We start from the raw sequence: 27,645 nt of genomic DNA, 5'->3' as shown, positions 1-27,645 counted from the left end.
AAAACCAAAACGCAGACTTTTATTTATCACAGTTCTGACACCTGGGAAGTCCAGGATGGAGGTCCCCTCTGATTCGGTACCTGGTGAGGGCCCCTCTTCCTGGTTTGCAGATGGCCACCTTCTTGCTATGTCCTCACATGGCAGAGACCGGTCTGATCTCTCTTTTCTTCTAAGGATGCTAATCCCATCAGCGGGCCCCACCCTCATCCTAATTACCTGTGAGTTGGGAGGGGAGGGGAGAAGGTGGATGGGGGTGGGGTGGAGGTTAGAAGACCCTGAGACTCTCTCACACTCAGACACCAGCTCCAAGGGCTCGTGGTGTCAGTCACTCCCCATACAGAGCACATCCTCCAAGCCCCACTCGATGGTCGGGCAAAGAGGGCCTGGCCCACACGGCCCCCTTCCCCAAAATTAGCCCCTCCCCAGATCCAAGGCTGGCAAACGGTGACAACTTCAGACCTAGTGGGCTCCGTCCTTTACAGAGACCCGGAGCTGGGAGGGCAGGGGAGGAGCCCAGGGCCAGCCAGATCCAGCCCCCCGGCCCTGCCCACTGACCCTCACTCCCACCCGCAGAGCCTCCTCCAGGTTTGTTCCCATCCACTGTCAGCTCCAGGAACCCCTGTTCCATCCTGCTACAGGGACTTCTGCTTCGAGAAACATAGACAGCAAATGCCGAGTCTCCCTGGAGAGAGTGACGGGGCAGCTCCCTGGGGACAGACAGGGAGTCCATCTGACCTGCTAACAGCCACGAGGGCCTCTTCTCTGTGACTTTCGGGTGAAACTCACCATCGTGGCTGTGGGGTGGGCCTGGGCCTCGGCTCCTCTGGCAAGTAACTGAACCGAGTTTCCCGAGGGGCACGGGCCTGGTTTTGGAGCCACGTGGGACTCCGGCCTCTGGAGGGTGATCCTGGGCCCGTCACCCCCATGTGAGAGGCAGGTGGATAGCAGTAGCTAAGTGTGGCAGGCGGGTCCCTGCCGTCGGGTCAGCACTGACGGCTGAGGGCCCCCCTACTCCAGGGTCAGCCCCTCAGCCCCCCTGAAGGTCAGTACCGCCAGGCCCCTTGCAGCTGCCTAGGTGGTGGCCCTGGCGACCAGCTCCTGAACCCCTCCCCGGCCTGCCCCGCAGGGAGGGAGCCTGCACTGGGGCTCAGCTCATATCCATGCATATTTAAGGGGGACCTTCCCAGGACACTGGCAGGCTCCCCACATCCCTCCCAGAGATCCATTTGTTAAAATAAACCAAGCGAGATCAGAGGTTAGCTCAGCACGAAACCACGCCTAATTGGGTTCAAAGATACTCAGAAGTATGGAAACAGGAGACAGAGGCGGGGCGGGCATGCCACAGACACACAACAAGATTGGGAGGCCCAGGGCTGGCTGGACCACAAGGAGCCCCACCCCCGAGGCCCAGGGCCCTCCAGCTGGGCCTGGCAGGAAGGCCGTGAGGAACAGCTTTGGGGGACTGTGATGATTAATTTGGGGACCTCTGGGGCACCCCGTCTGTGCTTTCTTTCAGCTTGTGCTTGCGAAACAGGCTGTAGAGGACCCGCAGCGTGCTCTTGGCATCCTTGTTCACGATGTCTGTGGGTCGGGAGAGAGCAGGGCAGTGGTCAGACCCAGGAGGGGGTGACCAACTGTCCGAGTTTGCCCTGGACCGAGGGGTTTCCTGGGACACGAACCCTCAGGGCTAAACCTGGCAGAACTCCCGGCAAACCAGGACAGTTGGTCAAGCAAGCCCTGAGTTCCAGGACTCATCACAGCGCACTGCCAATGCCTCCTCCCCGGCACCCTCTTGGGGGGCCCGCAACACAGCACCTTCTCCAGGCCTCGGCTCTCTGGACAGTCCACCCCCAGGGAGCTTGGTCCCCCATCTCCTCTCCCTAGGACCGTCCTCCACCAGGGTGGGTGGGAGCCGTGGGCATGGTGCCCCCTCATAGGAAAACTCAGCAAACACCAGGCAAGAGGCTGCACCCACACGCTGCCCCGCTCGGGGGCCCCGGCCGGAGGCTGCCTGCCCACGAGAGCCCTGCACTCACCTTCGGGGTTGACGGGGTAGCTGAGGAGGCCTTCTTCCTTCAGCAGCTCCAGGGCCAGGGAGACGTTGTGCAGCTACAATGACAAGACCCCATCAATGTCGGCAAGATGATTCATCATGCAGCCAGGCGGCCACCTCTAGGGGGAAAGGCAGTCCCCAAGGAGGGCACCCGGCCAGGCATCAGGGAAGGCTTCCTGGTGGGGGTGACACCTGGGAGTGAGTCCTGCCTGGTGAGGGGACTTAGCCAGGGGAGGAAGCATCCCGTCTTTCCTGATGCAGCCATGGAACCTGTGAGCAATCAAGACCCCCTCATAAATAGCTTAGTTCTGTGGGTAAAGCGTCGGTGAGGCGACCGAGGCTCAGAGTGGCCACGGGCCCATTTGAACTCACAAGACAGAAAGTGTTGGAGTCAGGTCTGTCTCCCTCTGACGCCTGCAAAGCATCTGGGGCTGGAGGAGCCCATCCCAGTCCCAAAGCCCGCTTCAACCAAGCTGGGCGGTTCCCATGGCAACCTAGCCAGGGGCGGATAAGCAACGCCCACCCGAGGGTGCTGCCCTGCCTAGCCTGCTCCCAGTCCCCTCCTGGTGGGTCTGGGTAGATCTGGGTTGGACATCTGTACACCAGCCCCCACCAGGTCACAGGTCACACATTGGACAAGGCACGTGTCCTGCCTGGGCCTTGTCCCCTCATCCATACAAGGGGAATAGCGCATCTCCCAGTGGCCTCTTCAAGCGGCCGTGTGGACCAGTGTGATGGTGGACCCAGAACTGGGACCTCGAGGCAAGATGTGAAGATGGAATAATGAAGGCAGAGCTGGGGCCTCCCTGAATGTTTCCGATGCCCCGGCTCCTACGAGTGGGCTGTGTAGGAGGCCAGGAGCCCCTGATAAAGACTCTCTTAGAGAGGGAGGGGGCAGGCCACAGTTCTGGTCCAAGGACGCAGGGCAGGGGCCGGGGGGAGCATCTTCAGCCCTCCCCAAGGACTCCCGCAGCATCCCAGACAAGGGACGCAGTCCTCCATGGCATCTGGCTCCCCGGAGGCTGTGTGGGGACCACAGGGATCCGGGAGCAGAGTGAGCAAGGTCCTTCTCCACAGGGGAGAGTTGAAGGAGCATCAGATGGACAGAGTCAGAACTTCTCTGATGGCACTGGCTAAGACCCCATGCTTCCAATGCAGGGGGCAGGGGTTCAATCCCTGATCAGGCAACTAGACCCCACATGCCGCAACTAAGAGTTTGCATGCTGCAACTAAAGATTCCACATGCGGCAGCTAAGACCTGTCACAACCTACACAAATAAACTTTTTTAAAAATGGACAGAGTAGCAGAGCTGGGTCCAAGATGCAACAGAGAGGGTGGTGGTAGCTGGGTCACCGGCCCAGCAGGGCCCCTCCAGAGCCCATCAAGAAGAGGAGACCAAGGCTGTCGCAGGTGCCGATGCTCCCCAACAGGTAGGTCACACCTCTGGGGATGTGCAGACTGGAGGAAGCAAACCTCGGAGTGAGTGAATCGGCCTGCAGGGCCATCCTGGCCCGTGTCCCCAGGTCTGCCCCCAGACTGGAGAATTCTGGAAAATGTGGGTTGTTACTGTTGCTACTCTCTTCATTCTCATCAGGAGCACCATTCAGAGGATGCGCGGAAGGTAAATATCAGAATGATGGCAGGACCCAGGGCTGGGCTCTCCCGCCTCTCAGCCCAGCCTCTGATGTGCTCACCTCCAAGCCTGTGGCTCCACAGTGTGGTCCAAGGGACAGAAGGGAAAAGGGGTCTGTGACCAAATGGCTTCAGGAAATGTTGGCTTCCATAAAGTTTATGGAAATCCTACACTGCAGGACTTCTCAGTGCCTTGAGTGTGTTACAATGTATCCTGAGCGTTTGGGACTAGGCATGTTTCCCCAGGTGATGTCACCACAGGATCCATCTGTCATGGAGCAGCTCATGGGACCAGTTTCTCAGGAACACTTCATTCACTTACTTTAAATTTTTATTGTCATTTGTTTATTTGTCTTAGTTGCAGCTCGTGGGATCTTAGATCTTCGTTGCGGAATGCGGGTTCTTTCAGTTGCAGCCCGTGTGACCTTTAGTTGTGGCAGGCAAACTCTTAGTTGCGGCATGTGAGATCTTAGCTCCCTGACCAGAGATCAAACCCAGGACAGAGAGCACAGAGTCTTAGCCACCGATCCACCAGGGAAGTCCCTAACAAATATTTATCGATCATCTGCTATGTGCTGGCCATGCAACTGGGGCAAAACCCAGATCCGCTGCCTGCCCTTGTGGAATTCATGCTGAGTATCACAGCCGTCGACCCTAGACCAATGATCGCTCAAGCTTCTACGGGCCAACCAGGAGTAGCCCTAGGCTCCAGCCCCACCCCACCAGGCTCTACCCAAAGCATTAGTTTTCTTGCGCGCACAGTTTGAGATGATGAAAGGAAAACGACCATGTTCCATGGAGCTGAGAGAAGGTCTCAACCCAGAAAGAAGCATTCAAATCGTTCAAGAGAGAAGTAATTTCACGTGGGAGGAAGCCAAAGGTTCCTGGCCCCGGTGTTTTCATTTCTGCAGAGCCAACGATCGCCTCACTTCTCCAACCCTACTCCACTTGCAGCACCGAACGGCAACCTCACATCGACACCACTGGCAGAGAAGGTCTGATAACGAGAAATTCAATTTCCAGAAGCCACAATTCCTCGGGTGTCCCACCTCCGGAAAGGGCTGTTGTTCCACCCTTTCCAGTTAATGACCTCGTCAGCAATTTTGTTATCCATTCCTGCAGCTGAGGTTTCTTACAATAGCCCATAAAATTGCATTCTTGGGCCTGAGCTGAGAGGCTGCTTTTTTTCCCTCCAAAGAATGTGGCTCATCTTCAAAACTTGGTTCTGAAATCAGTGGAGTCGGCGGGCTGGCTCCACGCGGGGGCCTTGGAAGGCAGGACATTTGTCCCTGGCTTGTAACTGGGGATTAGGAGGTGAGCAAAATACTGTATGCCGACATTGATGTCTGGTGAAGCCCTGACCCCCGAGTGACAAAGAGGGGACCCATGTGCTCTTTTGGGTCCTGGTTCTGAGCCCTGGTCCCATGGGGATCTGCATGTGACCCACCCCACCGGCTCCATCCTCTTAACCTTCCCTCACTGATCACACATGGGCATCCTGACTTCTGGATAAAAGTCACCACCACGGTCTCAGCCTCGCTCTGACCCACCTAAGCCCTTGCTCTGACCCTGCAACCCGGGGTGAGCCTCGTTCTTGGTCTTTAAAGGGCTCACCCTGCCTCCGTCTCCCACGGGGCTCACCTTGGCTCCCCAGGAAGGACATGAGGCTGTAGTTCCCACTTTTGTAGACAGATGAGCCTGGTTGCCATTCTACCCTCAACACTAACTGGCTTACTTGCCCTGTCTGAAGTCAGTTTCCTTGGAGAGAAACAGGAATGGGAATAGCTCCTATTCAGAGGCCCGACGCAGGGAGGAATTGGCAAGGTCATCCATGCTGCCCGTGGGCAATCACCTCCCTGGCTCCTGTCTCGTGTCCTCTCGGCCCCGCACATGCAGGGGCCTCTGCACGGAGGCCACAAGGCCTTCTCTGGCCAAGAGGGGGAGAAGGCAGTGACAACACGCCAGGTCTGAGCCTGCACCCCGTGTGTCCTGCTGCATCTCTGGGTCCCCTGCCATTGCTGTGAGAAAACCATGCCATCCTCACTGCTCATCCCAGGAGGAGACACAGAGCTAGACCACCCCAGTGACCCCCGCCTAGACGGCCTGACACCCAGCCCATCCCAGGTGAGCGATGGAGCCTGGCCACGCCTAGAGCAGCCAAACCCAGATGACCTGCAGACACACCAGAAGGAAGGATTGCAGTTTGCACTGGGTATTTGGGTTGTTTGTTACACAGCATTTTCACAGCAATAGCTGACTAATACAGTGCCCAGTGAAGGGTAAGAATCCAGTAAGTGCCGACCACTGTTTCTACCACAGCTTCAAACACTGCACTGCTCCAGCCTGCTTGCTCTTCAGCCAATATCCCAGCTCTGGGGAATCTGAGCCCCAAATCACTCTTCCAGTCAAGAGCACCCCTGCCTCCTGAGAGGGTGGGGATGACTCCCACAAAGATGGCCAAAGGAAAAACATGGGCTGAGGGTCAAGACGTCAGCCCCAGTTCCAGCTGAGCAGCCCTGGGCACGTCCCATAGCCTTCGGGGCCTCAGTTTTCCCTTCTGTAAAATGGAAGTACAACCCTGCCCTGCACCCCACCCCCCAGGAACATGGAGTGAGGGGCCTGGTGAGGCCAGACTCAGGTAGGAACTCCCTGCGAACACGAGAGGAGCTGTGGTTCAGGGGTTTCGAGGGGGCCCAGGAGCTCAGAGGGGATGAGAAGGGGGTCGGAGCCAACACCCAGCTAAGGGAGCCGCAGCAAAGCAGGAGGAAGGTGGGGCTGGGGCACATTGTAGGTGGCAGAGGCCCAGGTGGCATGCGGACCACAGGTGGCAGTGAGGCTGTAGCCGGGAGGCAGGCGGGCTGGGGAGGCAGGCCTGGAACATTCGACAGGGACCCTGGTGGGGGAAAGGGGTCAGGCTTGCAGCCAGAAGCAGGGACAGACAGGGTTGCTGATACGTGGGAGCCAGACAGAAACCAAGCTTGGAACTGGGTCCGGGCCCAGGGTCCCCCTTCCACAACCCCCCCAAGGGAAGGCCTTGAGATCTGAACCACCCTCAGGGCCACGGGGACATCAAAGGGGAGGGAAATCATTCCTTTTCCCAGAAACGCCCCAAGGCTGGCACTGGGACCTGGCCCCCAGCCCTGCCTGGTGCCCCCTCTCTACAGAGGGAGGATGGGTGGCCTCCTGCGCTGGGCTGCCTGCCACCCAACCAGCCAGAGGGACCCTGGTGTGGACAGGGTTCAGACAGGGCTGCCTGGGGTCCTGGGCGGGATGAGGGGACAAGGGACCACATGCCCCTGGATGCTTCCACCTTCATGATGCTCCAAACTCTTCTCTGTTATCTGTGTGGTCTGAGGGGCAGCAACCCACCCCAGTGTTCCTGCCTGGAGAATCCCATGGACTGAGAAACCTGGCAGGCTGTTGTAGTCCATGGGGTTGCAAAGAGTCAGACACATCTTAGCGACTGAGCACAAAGGCCAGCAGGGCAGGGACCGAGCCCATTTTAGCCAAGGAGCCCGAGGTGGCGGCAGTGAGCTGGTGGTGGATAGAGCACCAGAGCGGAGGTTTTCCTTCCTCTGCCAAGTCCGCAGGGACACAGAGCCCAGGACTGGAGTGAACCCTGCCCCGGGGGCCTCGGTTTCCTCCTGTGGAGACTCGTTAGCATCCCTTCCCTTCACTAGCAGATGTCCCGCAGAGAAAGGACATTCCTGGCAGGGGAATAGACTCTGCAAAAGCCCAGAGGTGGGAGAGCTTGAGGAGCTCAAGGAACTGCAGAGGCTCCACATGACAGGCCTGGGGGGTGGGGAGGATGGAGCCCCACGAGGGCCCAGATGCTGGGAGCAGTCAGACTGATGCCCTGTCCCTTCCACCAGCATCCCACTCGCCATTGTCCTTCCCCAACCCAGGCATAGACACCCCCTCCCAACCCCGCCTGGACTAATGCAGCCATCTCCCAACCAGCCCCCAGGCTCCAGGGTCCACGTGGGAACTTGTGACTCCCAGGAGGCCAGAATCCCTGCCACTTCTGAACCTTTGATGATGCCATTCCCTCCCCTCGGGCTTCCCTCCCTAGTTTAACTCTGCAAACCAAGCCCTTCAGTCAACTTCAGGGGCCACCTCTCATGCAAGGCCTCTCCTGATTCCTGCAGACTGTACTAACTACATTTACTTGCACTAAGATTCCCCACCAGCCCACCCACCATGAGCCAACACATTTCACTGCACCCCCGGAAGACCATATATCACTGAGAGCACAGTGTTTATAGACTGAGGGGTCCTCGAAAGCAGGAGCTGTGATGGATCATCTTTATGGCCCATAGGGCCTGACACCAAGCAGGACCTCAGAAAAGGAGGGATCAGGTGCACGGGTGAATAGGCGGGTGGACAGGTAGATGGATGAATGATGAATGGATGGATGAGTGGATGGATGAATGGATTGATAGATGGATGGGTGGATGGATGATGGATGGGTGGGCAGGTGGATGGATGATGGTAGATGGATGGATGAGTGGATGGATGGATGGATGGATGATGTGTGGATGGACGATGGATGGATGGAAGGATGGATAGATGAATGGGCAGGTGGATGGATGGGTGGGTGGGTGGATGGATGGTGGATGGATGGATGAGTGGGTGGGTGAATGATGTGTGGATGGATGATAGATAGATGGATGGATGGATGGATGGATGAGTGGCTGACTGGCTGGATGGATGGATGATGTGTGGGTGGATGGGTGATTGATGGATGAATGAATGAGTAGATGGATGTATGGATGATATGTGGATGGATGATGGATGGATGGAAGGATGGATAGATGAATGGGCAGGTAGATGGATGGGTGGGTGGGTGGATGGATGAGTGGGTGGGTGGATGGATGATGTGTGGATGAATGATAGATGGATGGGTGGATGGATGGATGGATGAGTGGCTGGCTGTATGGATGGGTGGATGGATGATGTATGGATGGATGATAGATAGATGAATGGGTAGGTGGATGGATGAGTGGGTGGGTGGATGGATGATGTGTGGATGAATGATAGATGGATGGGTGGATGGATGGATGGATGAGTGGCTGGCTGTATGGATGGGTGGATGGATGATGTATGGATGGATGATAGATAGATGAATGGGTAGGTGGATGGATGAGTGGGTGGGTGGATGGATGATGGATGGATGGATAGGTAGATGGATGGATGTATGGATGGATAGGTAGATGAACTGGGTGGACGAGTGATTCAGCAAGTCAATGGAAAGGTGTAAGAGTCTGTATGTGAGATTGGTGGGTAGACATATGGACATATGGACAACCAAAATTTCCTTCAGCCTTTACTTCACCTGTAAGTGAATGAATGAAGACTGATCATGCCAGTTTCCTAAATCTGTGTACTCAGAGGTAGAACTGGAAAGGAAAAATCTTTGCAAAATCTTACCATTTCCGCAGGAGAGCTGGGAGTGAGATAGAATTCCTTTAAGTGCAGGAAGAAGCCTTCCAGCTGTCCAATCAGCAAGAGTAAGATGACGCCATCTGCAAACTGCAAAGGAGAAAACTGAAGACAGATCACCTAGAGGATCCCACTCTGCCTGTTACAGGCTGGGTCGCGATAAAGGTCACATAACCTCTCTGAGCCTCGGGTTCCTTCTTGAGAAATAGGGATGACATCCTTGACCTTGCAGTGGTGTTGTAAACAGCCACAGCTATAAAGCAGTTATTGGCTGCCTAGCACAGAGCACATGCTTGATAAAACGAGCCATTTTTACCTTTTCTGTGAAAGAGCCTCAAATCATTTTTTAAACCACATACTGTTCCATGAGCTACAGAGGCTCAGGAGAAAACAGAGTTAAGTGTAAAATTATTCCATCAGGAGAAGGCAGAGAACAGCACACCGGGCTCATTTTGCTGGCTGTTACATTCGTATTTGTCTGTTCTGTCTGTATGTTCAGAGATAAAGCCATCACCCAGGCATCAGTACATCATATGCTAATATAATCCTATTCAATCTCTTCAAAGACACAAAACACAAGATTGAATATCGGAAGTAAGTCACCGCTAGAAGTCCTTAATGGAATTGCCTCGTAATAGGTGTGTTTCCATGCTGTTATTTTGAACCCAAATCTTGCCTACTGATGTTTCTCGGTAATACCACCGAAACACCAGGGACTTTAATATCCCCCTTTATGCAACAGTCTCTAAATACCATTCTCACATGTGCCATTTATTCTTCAAATACCTTTATTTTACCAAGTGAGATATAAAGGTGAAACAGGTAGAATGTAAACCCAAGGCATCATCCTATTCATACCCACATAAAATATAATAAAACCACAACTTTTTACTGTGTGTCCGCAGTGTGTCAGTGAAGTGAAAGTCGCTCAGTCGTGTCCGACTCTTTGTGACCCCATGAACTGTACAGTCCATGGAATTCTCCAGGCCAGGATACTGGAGTGGGGAGCCTTTCCCTTCTCCAGGGGATCTTCCTGCCCCAGGGATGGAACCCAGGTCTCCGGCATTGCAGGTGGATTCTTCACCAAATGCCAGGTAATACACAAAATGCCCGATGTTCACCACCTCACTTATTGCTCATGGTTCTGTGAGAGAGGGATCCTTGTACCCATTTTAAAAGAAGAGGAGCGTGAGGGTCAGAGAAGTCTGGGTTCAGGGTCACACAGCTAAGGGAGAGGAGGTGTCCTCAAGCAATGCGTGCCCGCCTGGCTTCAGAGTCTGCCAGCTCCCCCCTGCTGTGTCACCAGACCACGTCACACACAGGCTTCTCATGAGGCCACCATGCAAGAAGGTGACAGCGCACAAACCCTGGCCTCAGCAGCCTGGGTTTAAGTCCCAGGGCTACCACCTAGTCGGGCTTCCCAGGTGGCGCTAGTGATAAACAACCCACCTGCCTAGGCAGGAGACATAAGAGACGGGTTCTATCCTGGGTCGGGAAGATCCCTTGGAGAAGGCAATGGCAGCCCACTCCAGTACTCTTGCCTGGAGAATCCCATGGACCGAGGAGCCTGGCGGGCTGCAGTCCATGGGGTCACATAGAGTCGGACACGACTGAGTGACAAGCGCCACTTAATCACTGTGTGGCCTTGGGCAAGTTCATTAACCTCTCTGGGCTTAGTGTGCTTATCTGTAAATTGGGATAGTGGCAGCTCCCACCTAAGGAGGTCGTTGAGAGGAGTCAGTGAGCTGACAAATGCAAAGGGCTTTGCTCAGAGCTGGGCACAGCGTAAGGGCTTCATTGGATTTAGCTGCAGGCACAAGGCGATATCAACCCTGTTCCCCACAGGCTAACGACAGGCCGTGTCTGAGGCATCAGCAGCGCTGGCTGAGCTCACCGTAAGCCACTTGGTGGCCTGGCCACCGGTCCCCCCAGACCATGTTGTGTAAACAGAAGCCGGGGGCCCGAATGCTGCACCAACACGGCCAGTTAATACCCCCGGGGCCCAGCAGGCTCCACCGCTGCCCTGAGAGCCTGGGCTGGCCATCGGCTTCTCTGCCCCCCACTGCATTAAGGGAAATCAGGGGCATAGCGTTCTGGTGGGAGGCTGACAGCTCAAGACTCCACTCCTGCCCCGGGACTGTTCAGCGTCGTCAGCACCGTGGGCCAGGAGACTCGGGGGGCCCTCAGACACGGGGCTGTGTCAACACCTACAACCCCACCAGGCACACATGCTCAGTCTCTTCAGTCGTGTCCGACTTTTTGGGATTCCATGGACTGAAGCCCGCCAGGCTCCTCTGTCCATGGAATTTTCCAGGCAAGAATACTGGAGTGGGTTGCCATGCCCTCCTGCAGGGGATCTTCCCGACCCAGGGATGGAACCCAGATCTCCTACATCTCCTGCACTTGCAGGCAGGTTCTTAACCACTAGCACCACCAGGGAAGCCAATGCAATTAGACAGGGAACCCTCGTGTGTTTTGAGTCACAGCATTGGATCGTCCAAGATAGTTTTGGGGAAAACGAGCAGCAAGGCAGTTGTTTTACAATGGAAGTGATTAACAGCACAGACAAACCCGAGGCCCTCACTTCACAGGACCATTGTCCTGCCCCTGATTGGCGATGCTGCCTCCATGCAACACCCCCATTGGAGAGGAGGACCCCAGGTGTCTGGGAGGCGACACACCCTGGGTCACACAGGGTGGGCCAGGCTCCCGGGTGGGCCCTGCAGAGCCCTCTGCCCGTGGCCCTTCCCGACCCCGGACCCCGCAGCCGCGTCCCTACCTGAGTGTCTAGATTCTGCACGGACAGGCCCAGGCGGTCCAGCTCCTGGTTGACGAACTTCACGATGGCCTGTTCAGGGAAGAACCGAGGCCCCAGGCCCCCAGCTCAGGTTCGCGACCTTCCTACTCAGGGTCACAGAAAGCCCCCCTCCCCACCACTGCGTGGCAACCGGCTCGGCAGCTGCAGAGTGAGGGCCAGAGGGCCATGTTCCTCCCCCTTTGCCCTACCCTCTCCCCCAGACCCAGGGCAGGTGGGCAGCGGGTGGGCGGGCGGCAGGAGGCACTCTTGGAACTTTGATCTCTCTACCTCTTTGACAGCGTTCACCTTCTCTGGAGCCAGCTTAAATAATTCATCAAAGACATCCTCTGCAGACAGATCCAATAAACACCTCATTAGGATGCTATTATCTTTGTGCCAAACAGGGACTTCTTTTCCACCAAAGTTTCTCAGAAGAATCAGTCCAGAGAGAGATGTAGTTTTATCCCAGGTAAGTAAGTAAGTGTTAGTCGCTCAGTCGTGTCTGACTTTGTGACCCCACGGACTGTAGCCCACCAGGCTCTTCTGTCTATGGAGATTCTCCAGGCTAGAATACTGGACTGGGTATCCATTTCCTTCTCCAGGGGGTCTTCCCGACCCAGGGATCAAACCTGCGTCTCCCACATTGCAGGCAGCCTCTTTACTGTCTGAGCCATGGGCACTCTTGCGAGGTCCCTGAATGATCACCAGGTTCTTGAATTAAAGAACAGGTCTGGATAGGAGTCATTGTTCCCTGGCTGTGCAAACTGGGGGGAATGATCTGCCTTCTCTGTACCTGAGGTTCCTCATCTGTAGAGTACGGCTGATAATACCTACTAGGTGGGGTCTTTGCAAATACCAAATCCGGGAGGAGATAACACACTTGTCACGGTGGCTGGGGACATGTGCGTGCATCTACGTCACTCCAGTCGTGCCCGACTCTGCGACCCCGTGGACTGTAGCCCTCCAGGCTCCTCTGTCCATGGATTCTCCAGGCATGAATACTGGAGTGAGCTGCCATGCCCTCCTCCAGGGGATCTTCCAACCCAGGGATCAAACCTGTGTCTCTTATGTCTCCTGCATTGGCAGGAGGGTTCTTTAGCACTAGTGCCACTTGGGAAGCCCAGCTGGGCACACGATAGGACTTAAATAGCCGTCAGCGTTTCTAGCGTGGACACCACTCCAGCCCCTGGGAACTCGCCCTGCCTCCCCGCAGTTCCCTGCTCCGCCCAGCAGTCCACAGGAGCTGCCACAGTTGGCTGCAGGGGGGCCGGCCCCGGACTGACTCCTGGCCCAGAGGTCTCCTCCCCAGCGTGTGTGGATTGGCAGAATAAGGGCACCCAGCCCTTGCAGAGAGGCTGAACTCCCCGCGGGGCACAGAAGGCCAGCAACCTCAGCAGCTGAGTCAGGCCCATGGGAGCATCTCAGCAGCTCAGGCCCCTGGTCCAGACTCAGAGGCGCCAAGTCCTCAGACTAAGGTCCTTTTCCCACCAACTGCATTCCTGCTCTTTGCAGCTAACACGCCTCCCCTGGGGAGACCGGTCCTCAAGGCACTGAATACCCACACTGAGTAGAATTCACCTCTTGATTCTGCAGCCAGCCACTGTGACTCTGAACAAGTCACTTCACCTCTCCACGCCTCGGTTCCCTCATTAGTGAAGGGGGGGGGAGTGGCACCAGACCACACTCTGCAGGTTAACATGCCCCATAAACCGCCCAACGGGGTGGAAATACCACGGGTCCCTCCCAGAGCGCTTGGCCTATGGTCAGTGACACTGTCCCTGAAGGAGCCACTCCGATGACCCGGGCCAGAACACCACGGACAAGCTAGACACAGCGTTAGGAAGCCCTGTTCCGTGTCCCTGCCCCTCATTGGGTGACCCAGCCTCATGCAGCCCTCTAATAAACACTGCTCCCTGGGAGACCCCAGGTCCTCGGGCTGCCCCTCCACATGCCCACACACAGACATCCCGCCGAACCAGCCTTCCTGGCACCTCCCTTCTCCCACTCAATCTTTCTCAGTCCTTGCTCTCAGAAGCCCCTCACAGGTCATAGTGCCTCCTCTGCAGGTGAGAACCCCCTGCCTATACAGCTCTGTTCCAAGCGGGGAAGGTTCGGGGAGGAAAATCAAATTTAGATGGATAGATGGATGATGAATGGATGGGTTGGTGGATAGATGAATGGATGGGTGAATAGATGGATGGATGGGTGAATAGATGAGTGAATGGATGGTTGGATGGATGGATGGGTGGATGGATGGATGCATAGATGGATGGATGCATAGATGGAAGTATGCATAGATGGATGGATGGATGCATAGATGGATGGATGCATAGATGGATGGTTAGATGAATGGATGGATGGGTGGATGGATGGATGCATAGATGGATGGATGGATAATGAATGGATGGGTTGGTGGATAGATGAATGAATAGGTGAATAGATGGATGGATGGGTGAATAGATGAGTGAATGGATGGTTGGATGAATGGATAGATGGATGGATAGATGGATGCATAGATGGATGACCAATTGCCAACTGGCCAGGCAGACTGACTAAGGAATAAATGAATGAAAGAAGGAATGGCTGGGTCAATCAGTCAAGTGATGAAGAATTCTGTCTCAAAAACAAAGGCCAAAGTAGTGAACAATCACTATTAAGCACTTTCTCTGTGCTAAGCATGTTCACAAAGAACCTTTTAACCCCAGCCACCAGTCTAAGAGGTGGGTACCATTATTAACCCCATTTTATAGATGAGGAAACTGAGGTACGGACAAGTTCAGTCACTCACCCAAGTTCACGTGGCTAATAAATGGGGGAATTGGCGTTTGAACCCAGGTTGCCTGGCCCCAGAGCCCACACACTGAACAACTCCACAGCTGCCACCACCGATGGGAATTAAAAATCTCTCTACCCATATGAGCAGTATGGTGAGAAGGAACAGCCAAATCCACAGGCAGACAGACAGAAGAAAGAACAAAAAGATAAGAGGGCTTGAAATACACATGCACACGTGCTAAGTCGCTTCTGTCGTGTCCAACTCTTTGTGACCTGATGGACTGTAGCCCACCAGGCTCCTCTGTCCATTGGGATTCTTCAGGCTGAATACTGGAGTGAGTTGCCACGCCCTCCTCCAGGGGATCTTCCTGACCCAGAGATCGAACCTGCATCTCTTACGTCGCGGACCACAAAGGAACTGCGGGCACACCCAATCATCCACCAGTCACAATGCCGTGTCTGTCTCAGCACACACCCAACAGAAAAAGATTTCCCTAAATTAGGAAGGTACTCACTTGATGGTTGGTCCTTGTCTGTGCTAAAGAGAAAAATGTAGGGGGTGGGGGTGGGGAGAAAGCAAACACACGGTTAAAAAAAAACCAAAAAACAACTTCAGAGATGTAGTGTCTTCATGTGACAAGACCTGGCAGAGGCAAGGCTGACAGAGAAACTTGCGAGCTCCCTTTTCCTGGCAGTTCCATAAGCAGGCAGGGCCCTCGTGGGAAGCAAATGGCAGAGGTCCAAACCTCCCCCTGAGGCTTCCACACCTAGAAATGCCTGGATTGTGTCATTTTTGTGGTTGCTGTTTTAGCTATGCTATACTTGCTAAGTCACTTTAGTCGGGTCCGACTCTTTGCGACCCCATGGACTGTAGCCCGCCAGGCTCCTCTGTCCGTGGGGATTCTCCAGGCAAGAATCCTGGAGTGGGTTGCCTTGCCCTTCCCCAGAGAATCTTCGCCACCCAGGGATCGAACCCGAGTCTCCTGCATTGGCAGACTTGTTCTTTACCACTAGCGCCACCTGGGAGGCTGTTTCAGTTGTGGTGGGGGCGTATTTAAACAACACGATAAAAATGCCCAAATCCTCACTTGAGAGCCGGTTCGTGTTCACCGATGCTCATCCCTCTGTCACCACCCCCAACACGGCAGAACCTCCTGCATCCTGAGCTGTTCCCCCCATCACACCCCACAGAGGTCACTACCGCTCAGAGGTGCCTGGTTGTCTTCATTTGGTCTGTTTGTGTTTGGAATGAAATCTTACGCACTCCCTCGTGTCCGGCTTCCTTCACTGCCCTTTTATTGTCATTGAGCGGTTTTGCCTGGATTTTGTTGTTAAGTGGCCCCCCCCACACCCTGAAAGCTCGCTTCTGCCCGCCTCGCCACCCCCTCGCCTCCCGGGTAGGGTGGGCTCTCCCAGGAGAGCCACGTGGTCCCTCCGACCGCCCGTGACCCTGGCAGGAAGCTGGGCCGAGTGGGATGGAGGAAGCAGCCTGAAACGAAGGCCCAGGGCTCCACACGGAGGCAGCTGCCAGAAGGGGCACACGGCCCTGTGCCACCTGGGACACAAGCCCAGGGCCAGGGGCGGGCCCTCACCGAAGCGTCCGAGTAGGCCGAGGCTGAGAAGGGTGGCTTTAGGGTTGCGAGGGGAGGAGGGGCGTGGCCACCATGACCACTGCTAACTGCGACCTCTCTCTCAAGTTCCCCAAAGTTGTTCTCAGAGCCTAAAGCTTCGGCATACAAGGGTCAAGATGGACGATGGGGAGGGCATCTAGCCTCACCGAGTGGCAGGGGAACAGGCCTTCTTCCTGGGGTGTCACTGGAAGGCCGATGCGCCGGGCCCCAGTGGCAGGAGAGGACAACGGACGTCTGCTCCCTCTGCCCTGGGCATCCTTGGCCCACACGCCTCCGCCACAGGTATTACCTGCCATCAGCTAGCCCATCCCCCTAGCCTGGTCCCAGTGAACACCCAGGAGATGTATACCTGGCAGGACCTCAGGGCTGGGGGCACAAAAGAGGGGAAGGTCCCCTTACATGCATCATCTATGACCCTCACAACAGCCCCAACAAGTAGGAAAAGGGGGGCCCCCCTTTATCAAAGGCATGAAGAAGCTCAGAGAGGGGGAGTGACTTGCCCAAGGACACACAGCTCATACCAGGCTGAGCTGGGATCTCAGCCCAGACAGGGCAGTCTGTGAGCAGGAGAGAACTGAACTTGCCCAGCTGGGCCTCTGAGAGTTAAATGGGTCAAGGGAGCTGAAACAGCCCAGTGTCCTGCACACAGTAGGCCTTCAGGAAAGGTTAGACAAGAAAGGAGAATCCACAGCTTTCCTGCAAGGAACCCACTCTCAGGCCAACCCAGAAAGACCTTTGGACCAGATGGGGTGGGTGGTGAAATGGGGAAGCCAGGCAGCGGCCTGTGGCAGGGTCTGGGGAAATACAGGCCTGCAGGCAGAGGAAATACAGCTGCAGGGGCCCCTCTGCAGCTCTGGCAGCTTTGCAAGGATGAGAAACATTCTGCCTGGACCAGGCGAAGATTCTACAATTCACGGAACAGAACCTGCAGCTCAAACCCAGGGGCCTGCTGCAGGGCCAGCCCCCCACCCCTCGAACCTGGGCGGGTGTCCCAAAGTGTGAGCCCCCGGGTGGCAGGGGGGCCCTTGGCTGAGGTCAGTTACAATCTCCACCACAGGGGAGTCCAGGAATGCAAAATGGCCAGGTCTCCCTGGAGAGAGACGCAGCCGGGAGGTGTTGGAGGGCCTGGGGGGAGAGGCTCATGGTATATGCATGGCTTCCTTTACCACCCAGGATGTTGGGAGTTTTGGCCACAGGCCAGCTGGCCCCACGCCACTGAGACCCCTCTAAAGGCTCACCCAGCCTGCAGTTCAGAGACGCCTAACAGCAGCCCCTCTTCTCCCCGGACCCCAGACCCTGCGGTTGTCTTGTTGCAGAGCCCAGGTGCATGGCCCTGACCCTGATGTGTCTCCAACCCTGGCATGAAGCACGTGCGGTGCAGGTGGGCGTAGGCAGCTCTGCCGGCCAGGACTGCACGGCCGGGCAGCATTTAGTAGGGCCGGCAGAGTGAGGGCCCCGCCCCAGAAGGCCGGGCAGGTCTGCCCCCGCCCCAGGGTCCACCGCCCATTCCTGAGAAAGCCCTGCGCCCCCGCCCTGCCTCACCCGCACTCGGTCAGTTGCTCCACTGACTTCTCCGACTTCAGGCCGCTCTTGGTGCGCTAGGAGAGAGAACGCGGGACGGGATGGAGTATCCACAGAAAACTCTAGGGCCCATGACTGCCTCTAGAGGAGACTGGAGGGCCCAAAGCTGCCCCAAGGGACCCAGTTCACCCTGCCTCATCTGCTCCTCAAGGCGGCCTCCCTCCTGGGCAGTCCTTGTGGGACCAGCTTAATTGTCCTTTTTCCCATGGGCCCTGAGCCCCACAAAGAGGGGGAGCGTGTCTGCCTCGGTGCCCAGGTATCCCCAGAGCCACTCAGTGCCTGGCTCACAGGGTGTCAATGGACATGTGTTTACCTGATAACAAATAAGTGACTGGGTGGGCGAATAAATGTGTGGGTGGATGAATGAATGGGTGAATGGGAAGGTTAATGAATGAGTGGGAGGTGAGTGGATGATGAATGGATGAGTAGGTGAGTGAATGAATGAGTGGGTGGTTGAGTGGCTAAATGAATGGATGAGTAGGTGGATGAATGAATGGATGAGTGGGTAGATGAATGAATGGATGAGTGAGTGGGTGAGTGGATGAATGAATGGATGAGTGGGTGGATAAATAAATGGATGAGTGGGTAGGTGCATAAATGGTTGAGTGGGGAGATGGATGAATGGATGAGTGGGTGGGTGGATGAATGGGTAGGTGAATGAATGAATAGGTGAATGCATGAAGGAATGAAGTCACCTCTGATTTACATATAGCCATAGAATTCATCAGTAGTTTCGAAAAAGCTGGGATGAATCCTCCTGAGTTTGGCTGGACTCAGTGTATTCTGCCTCCTGAGATAAGGGAAGCTGGCTGCTCCCCAGGTGCCCAGGAGGTGGGGGAGGGAAGCGTGGGGGGCACGCACAGGGGGCCCTGTTGGTGGTACTCAGGGTCTGTCTGAGAGAGAAGGCAGAGACTCCTGGCCGCCAGCTACAGCACAAGTCCACGCAGGCTGCAGAGGGAGCACTCAGTAGGTGCTGGAACCAAAAAGGTCCCTGGGGCCGCTCTCACGCCCATGCACTGGGAGGCGAGACCGTCACAGTGGGAGGGCAGTGGCGGTGGCCAGGGGTGTGAGGCTCCAGAAGGGCCGTGAACAGATGGTCACTTACGGCGCATGTGGTTGCCATCAGCCAGGACCCTCAGGACACCCCAGGCAGGTGTCATCTGCTGAGTAAGTGGGGCTGGCCAGTCCACAGACCTCCTCGTGGCCCCCCCGGACTCCGCATCTCCTGCCCACAGCCCCAGCCCAGCTTCCCCCGCCATCCTGGTGGGACCTGGTATTTCTCCCGGCTCCCTGGTCACCCTGGTTCAGCCCCCGCCCTGTGCAGCACCCACCCCCTGGTCCAGAGTGTGGCGACGTGGCCCCGACACGCTCGACCTGCAGGCGGACACCCTCCGGGGCCTGCCCCTTACCTCCATGGTGATCACCTCCACCTGCACGTTGGTCGGGAGGGGCAGGTCGGGCTGGAAGCGCTTGGCCAGGGCCACGAGGAGATGCAGGGTGGCCAGCAGGTCCTTGCTGAAGATACCTGGGAGGGGAGGGGACATGAGGTCAGAGCTCCCGGGATACCCAAACCTGGGGCTACATGGTGGGCTCCTGATTGTCACAACCACCCTCTGCAGCCCAAGGAGCTCGGTGTCCAGTCATCGGGGGAGCAGAGGTCTGGAAATCTACATTCAGAACCTAAAAATAGTCTCACTTTGCTCCAGTCATCCTTTCTGCAAATACAGCCCAAGGGCACGAGCCATGTGCGGATGGGATTTTCACACACAGATGTTCACTGCGGCGCTGTTTAAACGCCTAAATGTCCTATGGCAGGGCCCTGGTTGAGCAAATTGTTAGATCTGAGCTGAATGTGACCTGATTTAGGGGCTTTCCTGGCGACTCAGACGGTAAAGAACCCACCTGTCATGCAGGAAACCTGGGTTTGATCCCTGAGTCAGGAAGATCCCCTGGAGAAGGGAATGGCAACTCACTTCAGTATTCTTGCCTAGAGAATTCCATGAACAGAGGGGCCCGGTGGGCCTGATGACCTGATTTGGGACCAACATTACCAGCATCAATTATTGAATGTGAGACTTGAAATGCAGTGGCGAGAATAATGACAGGGGCCTAACAAAAGCTGTCTGACACAGAACTATATTCAACATCCTGTGATGATGGAAAAGAATATTCAAAAAGAATACATACATATGTATAACTGAATGACTTTCCTGTACAGCAGAAATTAACACAATGTTATAACCAACCATAATTTACAAAAAAGAAAAAAAGTGGGGGGGGGGTTGAAAGATGTTACCACCTCACCTTTTCATACTGTTTCATACATCTACTTCTGCTTTATTGACTATGCCAAAGCCTCTGACTGTGTGGATTACAACAAACTGTGGGAAATTCTTAAAGAGATGGGAATACCAGACCACCAGACCTGAAACAGTTAGAACTGGACATGGAACAACAGACTGGTTTCAAATTGGGAAAAGAGTACATCAAGGCTGTATATTGTCACCCTGCTTATTTAACTTATATGCCGAGTACATCATGAGAAACACTGGGCTGGATGAAGAACAAGCTGGAATCAGATTGCTGGGAGAAATATCAATAACCACAGATGACACCACCTTTATGGCGGAAAGCAAAGAACTAAAGAACCTCTTGACAAAAGTGAAAGAGGAGAGTGAAAAGTTGGCTTAAAACTCAACTCAAAACTAAGATCATGGCATCTGGTCCCATCACTTCATGGCAAATAGATGGGGAAACAGTGGAAACAGTGACAGACTTTATTTTGGGGGGCTCCAAAATCACTACAGATGGTGACTTCAGTCATGAAATTAAAAGATGCTTGCTCCTTGGAAGAAAAGTTATGACTAACCTAAACAGCATATTAAAAAGCAGAGACATTACGTTGCCAACAAAGGGCCATCGCGTCAAGGCTATGGTTTTTCCAGTAGTCATGTATGGATGTAAGAGTTGGACCATAAAGAAAGCTGAGCGCCGAAGAATTGATGCTTTTGAACTGTGGTGTCAGAGAAGACTCTTGAGAGTCCCTTGGACTGCAAGGAGATTCAACCAGTCCATCCTAAGGGAAATCAGTCCTGGGTGTTCATTGGAAGGACTGATGCTGAAGCTGAAACTCCAATACTTCGACCACCTGATGCAAAGAACTGACTCACTGGAAAAGACCCTGATGCTGGGAGGGATTGGGGGCAGGAGGAGAAGGGGACGACAGAAGATGAGATGGTTGTATGGCATCACTGACTCGATGGACATGAGTTTGAGTAAACTCTGGGAGTTGGTGATGGACAGGGCGGCCTGGCATGCTGCAACCATGGGGTTGCAGAGTTGGACATGACTGAGTGACTGAACTGAACTGACCACCTCACCACCCAACCTTGGAGAGGCTATATCAACTCCTTCCAGTCTCAGTTTTCTCATCTGGAAAAAGGGCAGGATGTAGAGATTGGAAAGGCAGGAAATCCTACCAAGTGGCTAACTGGGTGGGACCTTGCACACTCGTTCCTTACAAGCAGGTACTGCAGCTGCAACTTAGACAAGCTAACGGAGCGGGTAGTTAGCACCCATCCAACAAGGCAGTTGAGCGCCTGTACGGTGCTTGGGACTTGGGGAGCCGTGGCAGCCTTATGGACAAGGCTGCCTTTATCATCCTTCTGCTGGGCTTCGAGGCAGCACCCGCCACTCCCCTCCCCCCGGCCTAGGTAAGGGCGCTGTAATTCTGCCTCCTTGCCTGCCCGCTCCCAGGCCTCTCCACACCAGCCTCACGCACTCTCCACACTCCACTTGGCCTGCGGCTCCTCCACCTGCAGGCTCTGGCCCACAGACTCCAGGACCGCTGTGAGCTTGCGCCTCTGGCTGGCTGCGGTCAAGGCGATCTCTTCCACGTCCAGCTTGAGTCCGCTCAGCTTCTCTGAGGACCAGAGAAAGAGGAATGGGACGGAGGGGAAGGGTGGGAAGGGCTGGGGGAGGGCAGACAGATGGGGCTCCTGCTGGGGGACCCACAGCCAGTCCGCTTCCTCCAGGCAGTCACGGGGCATGCTGGCCGCGGGGCTGGGCAAACCCCACCCTCCGGAGACGCCCCCGGCCCACCCCACCTTGACCGGACCCTGTGCCCCACCCCCTTAGCTTCCCACACAGTGACCCGGGTCCTCATCCCTGCAGGGCAGCGAGGTCTAGTGGTTAAACTCAGTGTCCTCATCTGTAAAATGGGGATGATCACAGAGCGGCCATGCTGAGGATTAACAGCATCTGCTCTGTGGCAAGAGCTCAGGAGGCCGTGGCCGGTGGGCCTGTCCTGCAGCCGTCTGCCAAGGGCTCTGCAGAAGAGGCCAAGCGAGCCCCAGGCTGGCCCACCCTGCCCCCCTCCCAGGACTTCCCAGGGCTGGAAGCAGCGACTTACGGAAAAGGTGGTGCAGGATGAGCCCGTCGAAAATGTCCTCCTCCAGGCTGCGGACCACGATGTGCTCCGGCAGGAGCTCGGCGTTGATCCAGTCCATCAGCACCTGCCGGCCCCGAGGGACAGCTGACGGGGGGCCAGTCCCCACCTGGCCTCTCGCCGGGCTCAGCTCTGCCCTCTCCCACCAGTCAACTCCGACTCATCCTTCAAGGCCAGGTCAAACATCACCGCCTCTGGGAAGCCTGCTCTGATCTCCCAGGCTGATAGGGGCCTGCTCCGAGCTCCGGTGGACCTGAGCACTGCGGGCTTTTTATTTTTTTGTCCTACGTGAGGTTTTGAAAATAGAGGGGCCCTGGTGTCCCGCCTCCTCCTTCAAACCACAGCGAAGCACGAAGGCTGTCCCTGGAGGCCAGAAGTGCAGAGAAGCAGCGCCCCGTCCCTTTAAGGGACCAACCTGAGCTACCCAGGACTTGGTGGATAAACAGCCCACTTCCTCTGTCCCAGCAGGAAGCCTGCAAGGTACCCTAGTGACGCCCAGCAGGCTCGAGCTCCATCACTCACCTTGGATGGCTCCTTCCTACCTATCTTATTTCCCCTCTCCCCTGCCTTGTCTCCTGGGATGACCTCCCAACTCACTATTTCCACTTGAATCCTTAGTTCAGGATCAGCTTCTGGAGGGACCCAAACTAAGATGACACGTCGGCACCCCACCAGTTTCCCTCTGCCCGAGAGAGGGGAACGTGGAGGGAGGGATCGAGAGAATGGGAGGGAGGAAGAAAGGGATGGAAAATGGGCCAGAAATCCTCTGGGCGGGCAGTCAGAGGTGGTACAGTCCAGGAGGTCTCCCTGGAGGAGGTGACCGAAAGGCCCCACGGAGACTAGAGCAATACGGCAGAGGAAAATGGAGACCCCAAGCCTCTGCATAGCTTACAGTCAAGAAGAACTGGGTGGTGCACGTGTTCCCACCCACTTGGTCAGCTGTCCATTGCCCCAGGCAAGCTGAGCCAGAGAAGGAGCACAAGATTTGGGGTCCGTGATCTGGGTCCAACCCCAGCTCTGCCACTGGCCACCGTGTGTTCCCCATGGGTCAGGTCACTCCTCCAAGCCTCGCTGTCTGCTCCCTGGGATGCAGGTGACAGCACACCTCTCTCAACTGCCATGAGCCCTGCTGGGATCCCGTACAGAAAGGCACACAGTCGGCGCTCAATAAATATCCTTTCATGCAGGTAAATATCCTTCCACTCAACAGGTCTCCCAGGAGCCTGGGGATGGCCCACAGTCCCCACCCCAAGAAGATAAAAAGACTCCTCCAGAGAAAGATGGTCAGAGAAGGTTGCCACACCTTTTGCAATTCTTCAAATTTGGGGTTATTCCGGGAAGTGGGGGGCAGGAACTTCCTCTTCTCTCCTGGAAACAGAGGGGAGCATGACATGTGGATGGGGGCCTGGAGGTCGGCCCTGGAGCCAGCATCTCGACCACGAGGGGAGATTGGTCCTACAGCTTCACATGCACACACACACAAATACAGACACATGTGCATAAGGGCACTCAAACACACAAACACACATGCACACAAGAGCATTCACACACACATAGATACACTTTCACACAGATGTACACATGCCATCACACACACACACACACACGCCCTGACCACCAAACATCCCCAGAGACCTGGGTTTCCCAGACATGCCTCGTCCTCTGCACCCCCTTCCTTCGTCCATGCGGTTCCTGCCTCCCCCAAACACTCTTCCCCTTCACTTCTCTCATAAACACCAGGCCATCTTCAGACATGCAGTATTTCTATTTGGGGGAACATACTTAAACTTGAAAACTATTTCTTGTCTACCTGAAATTCACATTTAACTGGACATCCTGCATTTTATCTGACCCTCTTTCCACATACATAAGAAGGGGTCACAGCCCAGTTAAGCCCAGGTCCCCGGGCTCCAAGGGGCCGAGGCAGAGTTCATCCATGACTGTCAGGCTCCCTGGTGTGGGCAGGGCATTGAGGGCACCTGGCTTGTCCACTGAGCTCCAAGACCTGGGTCAACATCTCCCCTAAGTTGAAGAACCATGGAACCCACAAAGGGTAGGGCCGAGGTGGAACCCTGAGATCACCGAATCCCAGGGGATGTGGGAGAAACTGAGTCCCCCCCGGGCTGGCTTTGCCCAGATTCGCAAGATGCATCGCCTCTGTGTTCATGTAGCCCAGCGGGAGTCTTCCAGACACTCTGCAGACTGTTGAGTACCACCCGGCCCCGTGTGTTCCTGACAAGAGGAGAACAGGCTCCTGACAGACGCTTGGTGGCAGGAGTGGGGTGAGGGGCGGCGGTGTCTGAATGGCCGTGGCCCCTTGCTGGGGCATCGTTCCTGCCACTCAGAATCATGCCCTGTTCCAGCTCCGCCTGCCAGAACTTTATCTCCAGACCAACTATAAAACCAAAAATAAATACTTTTCCAAATCACTGAGCCCTGCCACCCTAACAGCAATTTTCCTCCCGATGCTTTCCAACCTGAAACCACTTATAAACCGAGAACACCGGTTAATGAAGTCAGCCCCGCGGCGCCGGGCTTGCGGCTCTGCAATGTCACCCTCTGTGCCTGCTTCCTCGTCTGCATAAGGAGGCGAGAGGGCCCGTGACTAGACTCCTCAGAGTAACCGGTGAGATGCCGTGTACAAGACGAGCTCAGCTCAGCCCCCGCCCAGAGGGGATCACGCAGCAGTCAGCATCCGCTCCACTGTCCCCGTTAACTTGGAGGAGTGCGGGTATGCGGGATTCTGGGGATAACTCAGTGGAAGGTTCCAGAAGCAGGGGGATCAGGTATAAAGCAGAAGGCAGAGGCAAGGGCTAGACAGACCTGGGTGTTCAGCTGACCACCTGGAAGCCAATGCAGGGCCTGATACGGCCCGTGGGGGTTCCCAGGATGCCGGCCCTGCCCCTCCGCCCCACCCGGCCCGCACCTTGTGAGAGCTCTTCCTCCGCCGGTGGGTCCACCTTCCCGGGGATCTGCAGCAGGTTGTAGAGGGACTCCGGCTCCATCGCTGCCTTGCTGGCCCTGAGGAGGCAGGGAACCGAGGACGTCACCATCCGAGTCACCCTAAGCTCGAGGTGTGCCGTTTCCCCCAGAGTCCAGGAGGCGCGGGAAGAGGGTGGGCGCTGGCTGGGGGTGGACAAGTCACCGCGCTGCCCGGGCAAGGGGACGGGGTGCCTGCTGAGAGGGTCGCTGGAGCCAGTCCTTGCAGGATGCCCCGCGGAAACACCCTGCGGCTGAGGTCAGAGCCTGTGCACAGGCTTGGCGGGGAGGGGTCATCCTCGGTCAGGTGCGGAGCAGCCAGCCCACAGCCCGTCCTCCAGGACACCAGGACCTTCGCCCGCCCACCCTCACCCCGGGCAGTAGGACCAAGGGGGCGACCCACTGCTCAGAGCTTCGTGGATCCAGAAAACCCTCTGGCTGACCTCAGGGGGGAGATCTGCCGGAGGGGAGGGGGCAGCGGTGTGGCAGTGATCACACTGATGAGTGATGTCTGCAGACCAGGCGCTCCTAAACCGGGGCAGGGGTGGGGGACAGGCCTGTCCCCTCTGGGCCCTGAGCCTGAGTCAGGGGTCACAGAGCAGCCCCCCAGCCTCTGGGTGAGTGGACGTGGGACTGGGGCGCGGGCTGGCCTCTCAGGGGTGTGGGCTGGTCCTGCCTGGCTCCAGTTCTGAGCGAGCTTCTCCACAGCGGGGCTTACCAATCTGGCCTGTCAAGGGAGCTCAGGGGTCTCTCCGCTCACCGGGAAGGGCCCGCCCTCCTCATCCTCGCTGGGGGGAGTGTGCGGGCAGATTCAGAGCCTCCTCCCTGCTCCCCTGGACTCACTTCCTCTCCTGCTGGGTGCGGCCCCGCCCCCCACTTCCGCCCTGGCCCCTGGGCCTCCGCTGCGCTTTCAGCCCCAAACAAGACGTGGGGCTGGGGGGGCCTCCTGCAACCAAAGCTGGCGGTCAGCCCGGCCCCCGGGGAGGCCTGGCTGGAGCAGCAGGGCCCAGAGCTGCCGTGAGATGGAGGCACTCACAAGACTGTAGTCACGGGCAGCCAGCCTGGGGACTCCGGGGCACTGTCCGTGGCTCCGTCCTGCCCTAAATCGTGGGGGCGTGGAGAACAGAGCCCCTGGGCCGCCTCCATCCCCCTGAGTTCCCAAGCCTTCTTTCGGATGGGGTTCTGTTCAAAGGACCAGAGCAGAGGCGGGAACTAGGCCTGGGGGTGGGGGGTGGTTAGGAGATTGGGTTCCAGGCGGGCTCCTCCTCATTCTGGCTGTGGGACTTTGGGCAAACAACCTCCCCTCTCTGCTCCCCATGCTCCTTTACCGGGAGGGACTGAACCTGATGGGCGCCAAAGGCTGCGAGCGTCCACAGGGCTGGGAGCTGCCTCCAGCCATCAGTAGCCCCGGGGCTCCTCCCCTCCCAGACCTCAATTTCTTCATCGGAAGACTTGGGGTGGCCTGTCTCTATGGCTGAAGGTTAGGGGAGATGACAGGCTGGGAAAGGAAACTTTCCCGGGCCACGCGAGAGCTGGCAGGGCGCTCTTCTGCCTGCCCAGGCCTCTGGGCTGCGGGAGCGGCCGCCTCTAAGCTTAAGAGGCAGGGGGACCAGCTCGGCGCAGGGGGTGCTCCGCCCGGCACCGTCCCCTGAGACCTCGGCTAAGACCAGCTCGGGGCCCCGTTTCCACGAGGCCTCGCAGAGCTTTCCTCTCTGTATGTTTGAGCTAAGGCACTACGGCTGGCTGGGCAGAAAGGCCCAGAACCGAGGACTCACCTGGCTGCTTCCTCCACGCAGGGAAACGAAGGCCACGGGCTCAAGCGCTGGTGGTCCCGGGTTCCAGAGCAAATCGGCAGGGGCCGCCCGGGAGGCAGGGGCAAGCGGCTCACTTCCTCCAGGGCCTGTGGCTTCTGCAAAGACGTCCAGGCTGCGTCTGCAGGGCGCTTCCTCCCAGCAGGGCGGTAGAACCCGATGCTCTGAAAGCGATGCCACCACAAGCCCCTCCGGAAAGCTCTGCCCCTGCCTACGGGCCCAGCCACACCTCCACGCTCCCCAGACGCCTCGCAGGCAGCTCAGAGCTTACACTTCTTCTCTCTGTCCCTCTCGCCTCCCTGATATGCAGACCAAGCCAGTTCCTGAGGCCAGAGGCTGGGAGTCAGCTTCCCCCGAAGCCCCAGCCCCACCATCAGCAAGCTGTCAGTGCTGCCTCCAGGCTGTCCCTCCTGCTTCTTGTCCCCGGCCTGGCCAGGGCCCACCTTGTCCTCTTGCCTGGACCACACAGAAGCCTCCTAGCTGGGAACACACTGCT

At 56.5% G+C, this 27,645-nt stretch overlaps 1 protein-coding gene across 1 annotated transcript; it reads right to left on the bottom strand.

Annotated features, from left to right (window-relative positions):
* Window positions 1-2: 2 nt before the first annotated feature.
* Window positions 3-27,285, bottom strand: PARVG (parvin gamma). The gene is made up of 13 exons (XM_065924276.1): window positions 27,114-27,285; window positions 25,286-25,380; window positions 23,663-23,727; window positions 22,324-22,426; window positions 21,694-21,834; window positions 19,322-19,437; window positions 17,874-17,929; window positions 15,216-15,238; window positions 12,214-12,272; window positions 11,908-11,976; window positions 9,117-9,218; window positions 2,037-2,109; window positions 3-1,581 (listed from the first exon to the last, which is right to left on the bottom strand). Exons 2-13 carry the CDS (start codon window positions 25,362-25,364, stop codon window positions 1,472-1,474), a joined length of 996 nt encoding a protein of 331 aa, XP_065780348.1. The 5' UTR covers window positions 25,365-25,380; window positions 27,114-27,285; the 3' UTR covers window positions 3-1,471.
* Window positions 27,286-27,645: the final 360 nt, after the last annotated feature.

The sequence above is a fragment of the Muntiacus reevesi genome, chromosome 1 (assembly GCF_963930625.1).
Source record: "Muntiacus reevesi chromosome 1, mMunRee1.1, whole genome shotgun sequence".
Classification (NCBI taxonomy): domain Eukaryota; kingdom Metazoa; phylum Chordata; class Mammalia; order Artiodactyla; family Cervidae; genus Muntiacus; species Muntiacus reevesi.
Note: the sequence above shows the minus strand (reverse complement) of the source record. Positions and strands in the feature narration are given on the sequence as shown.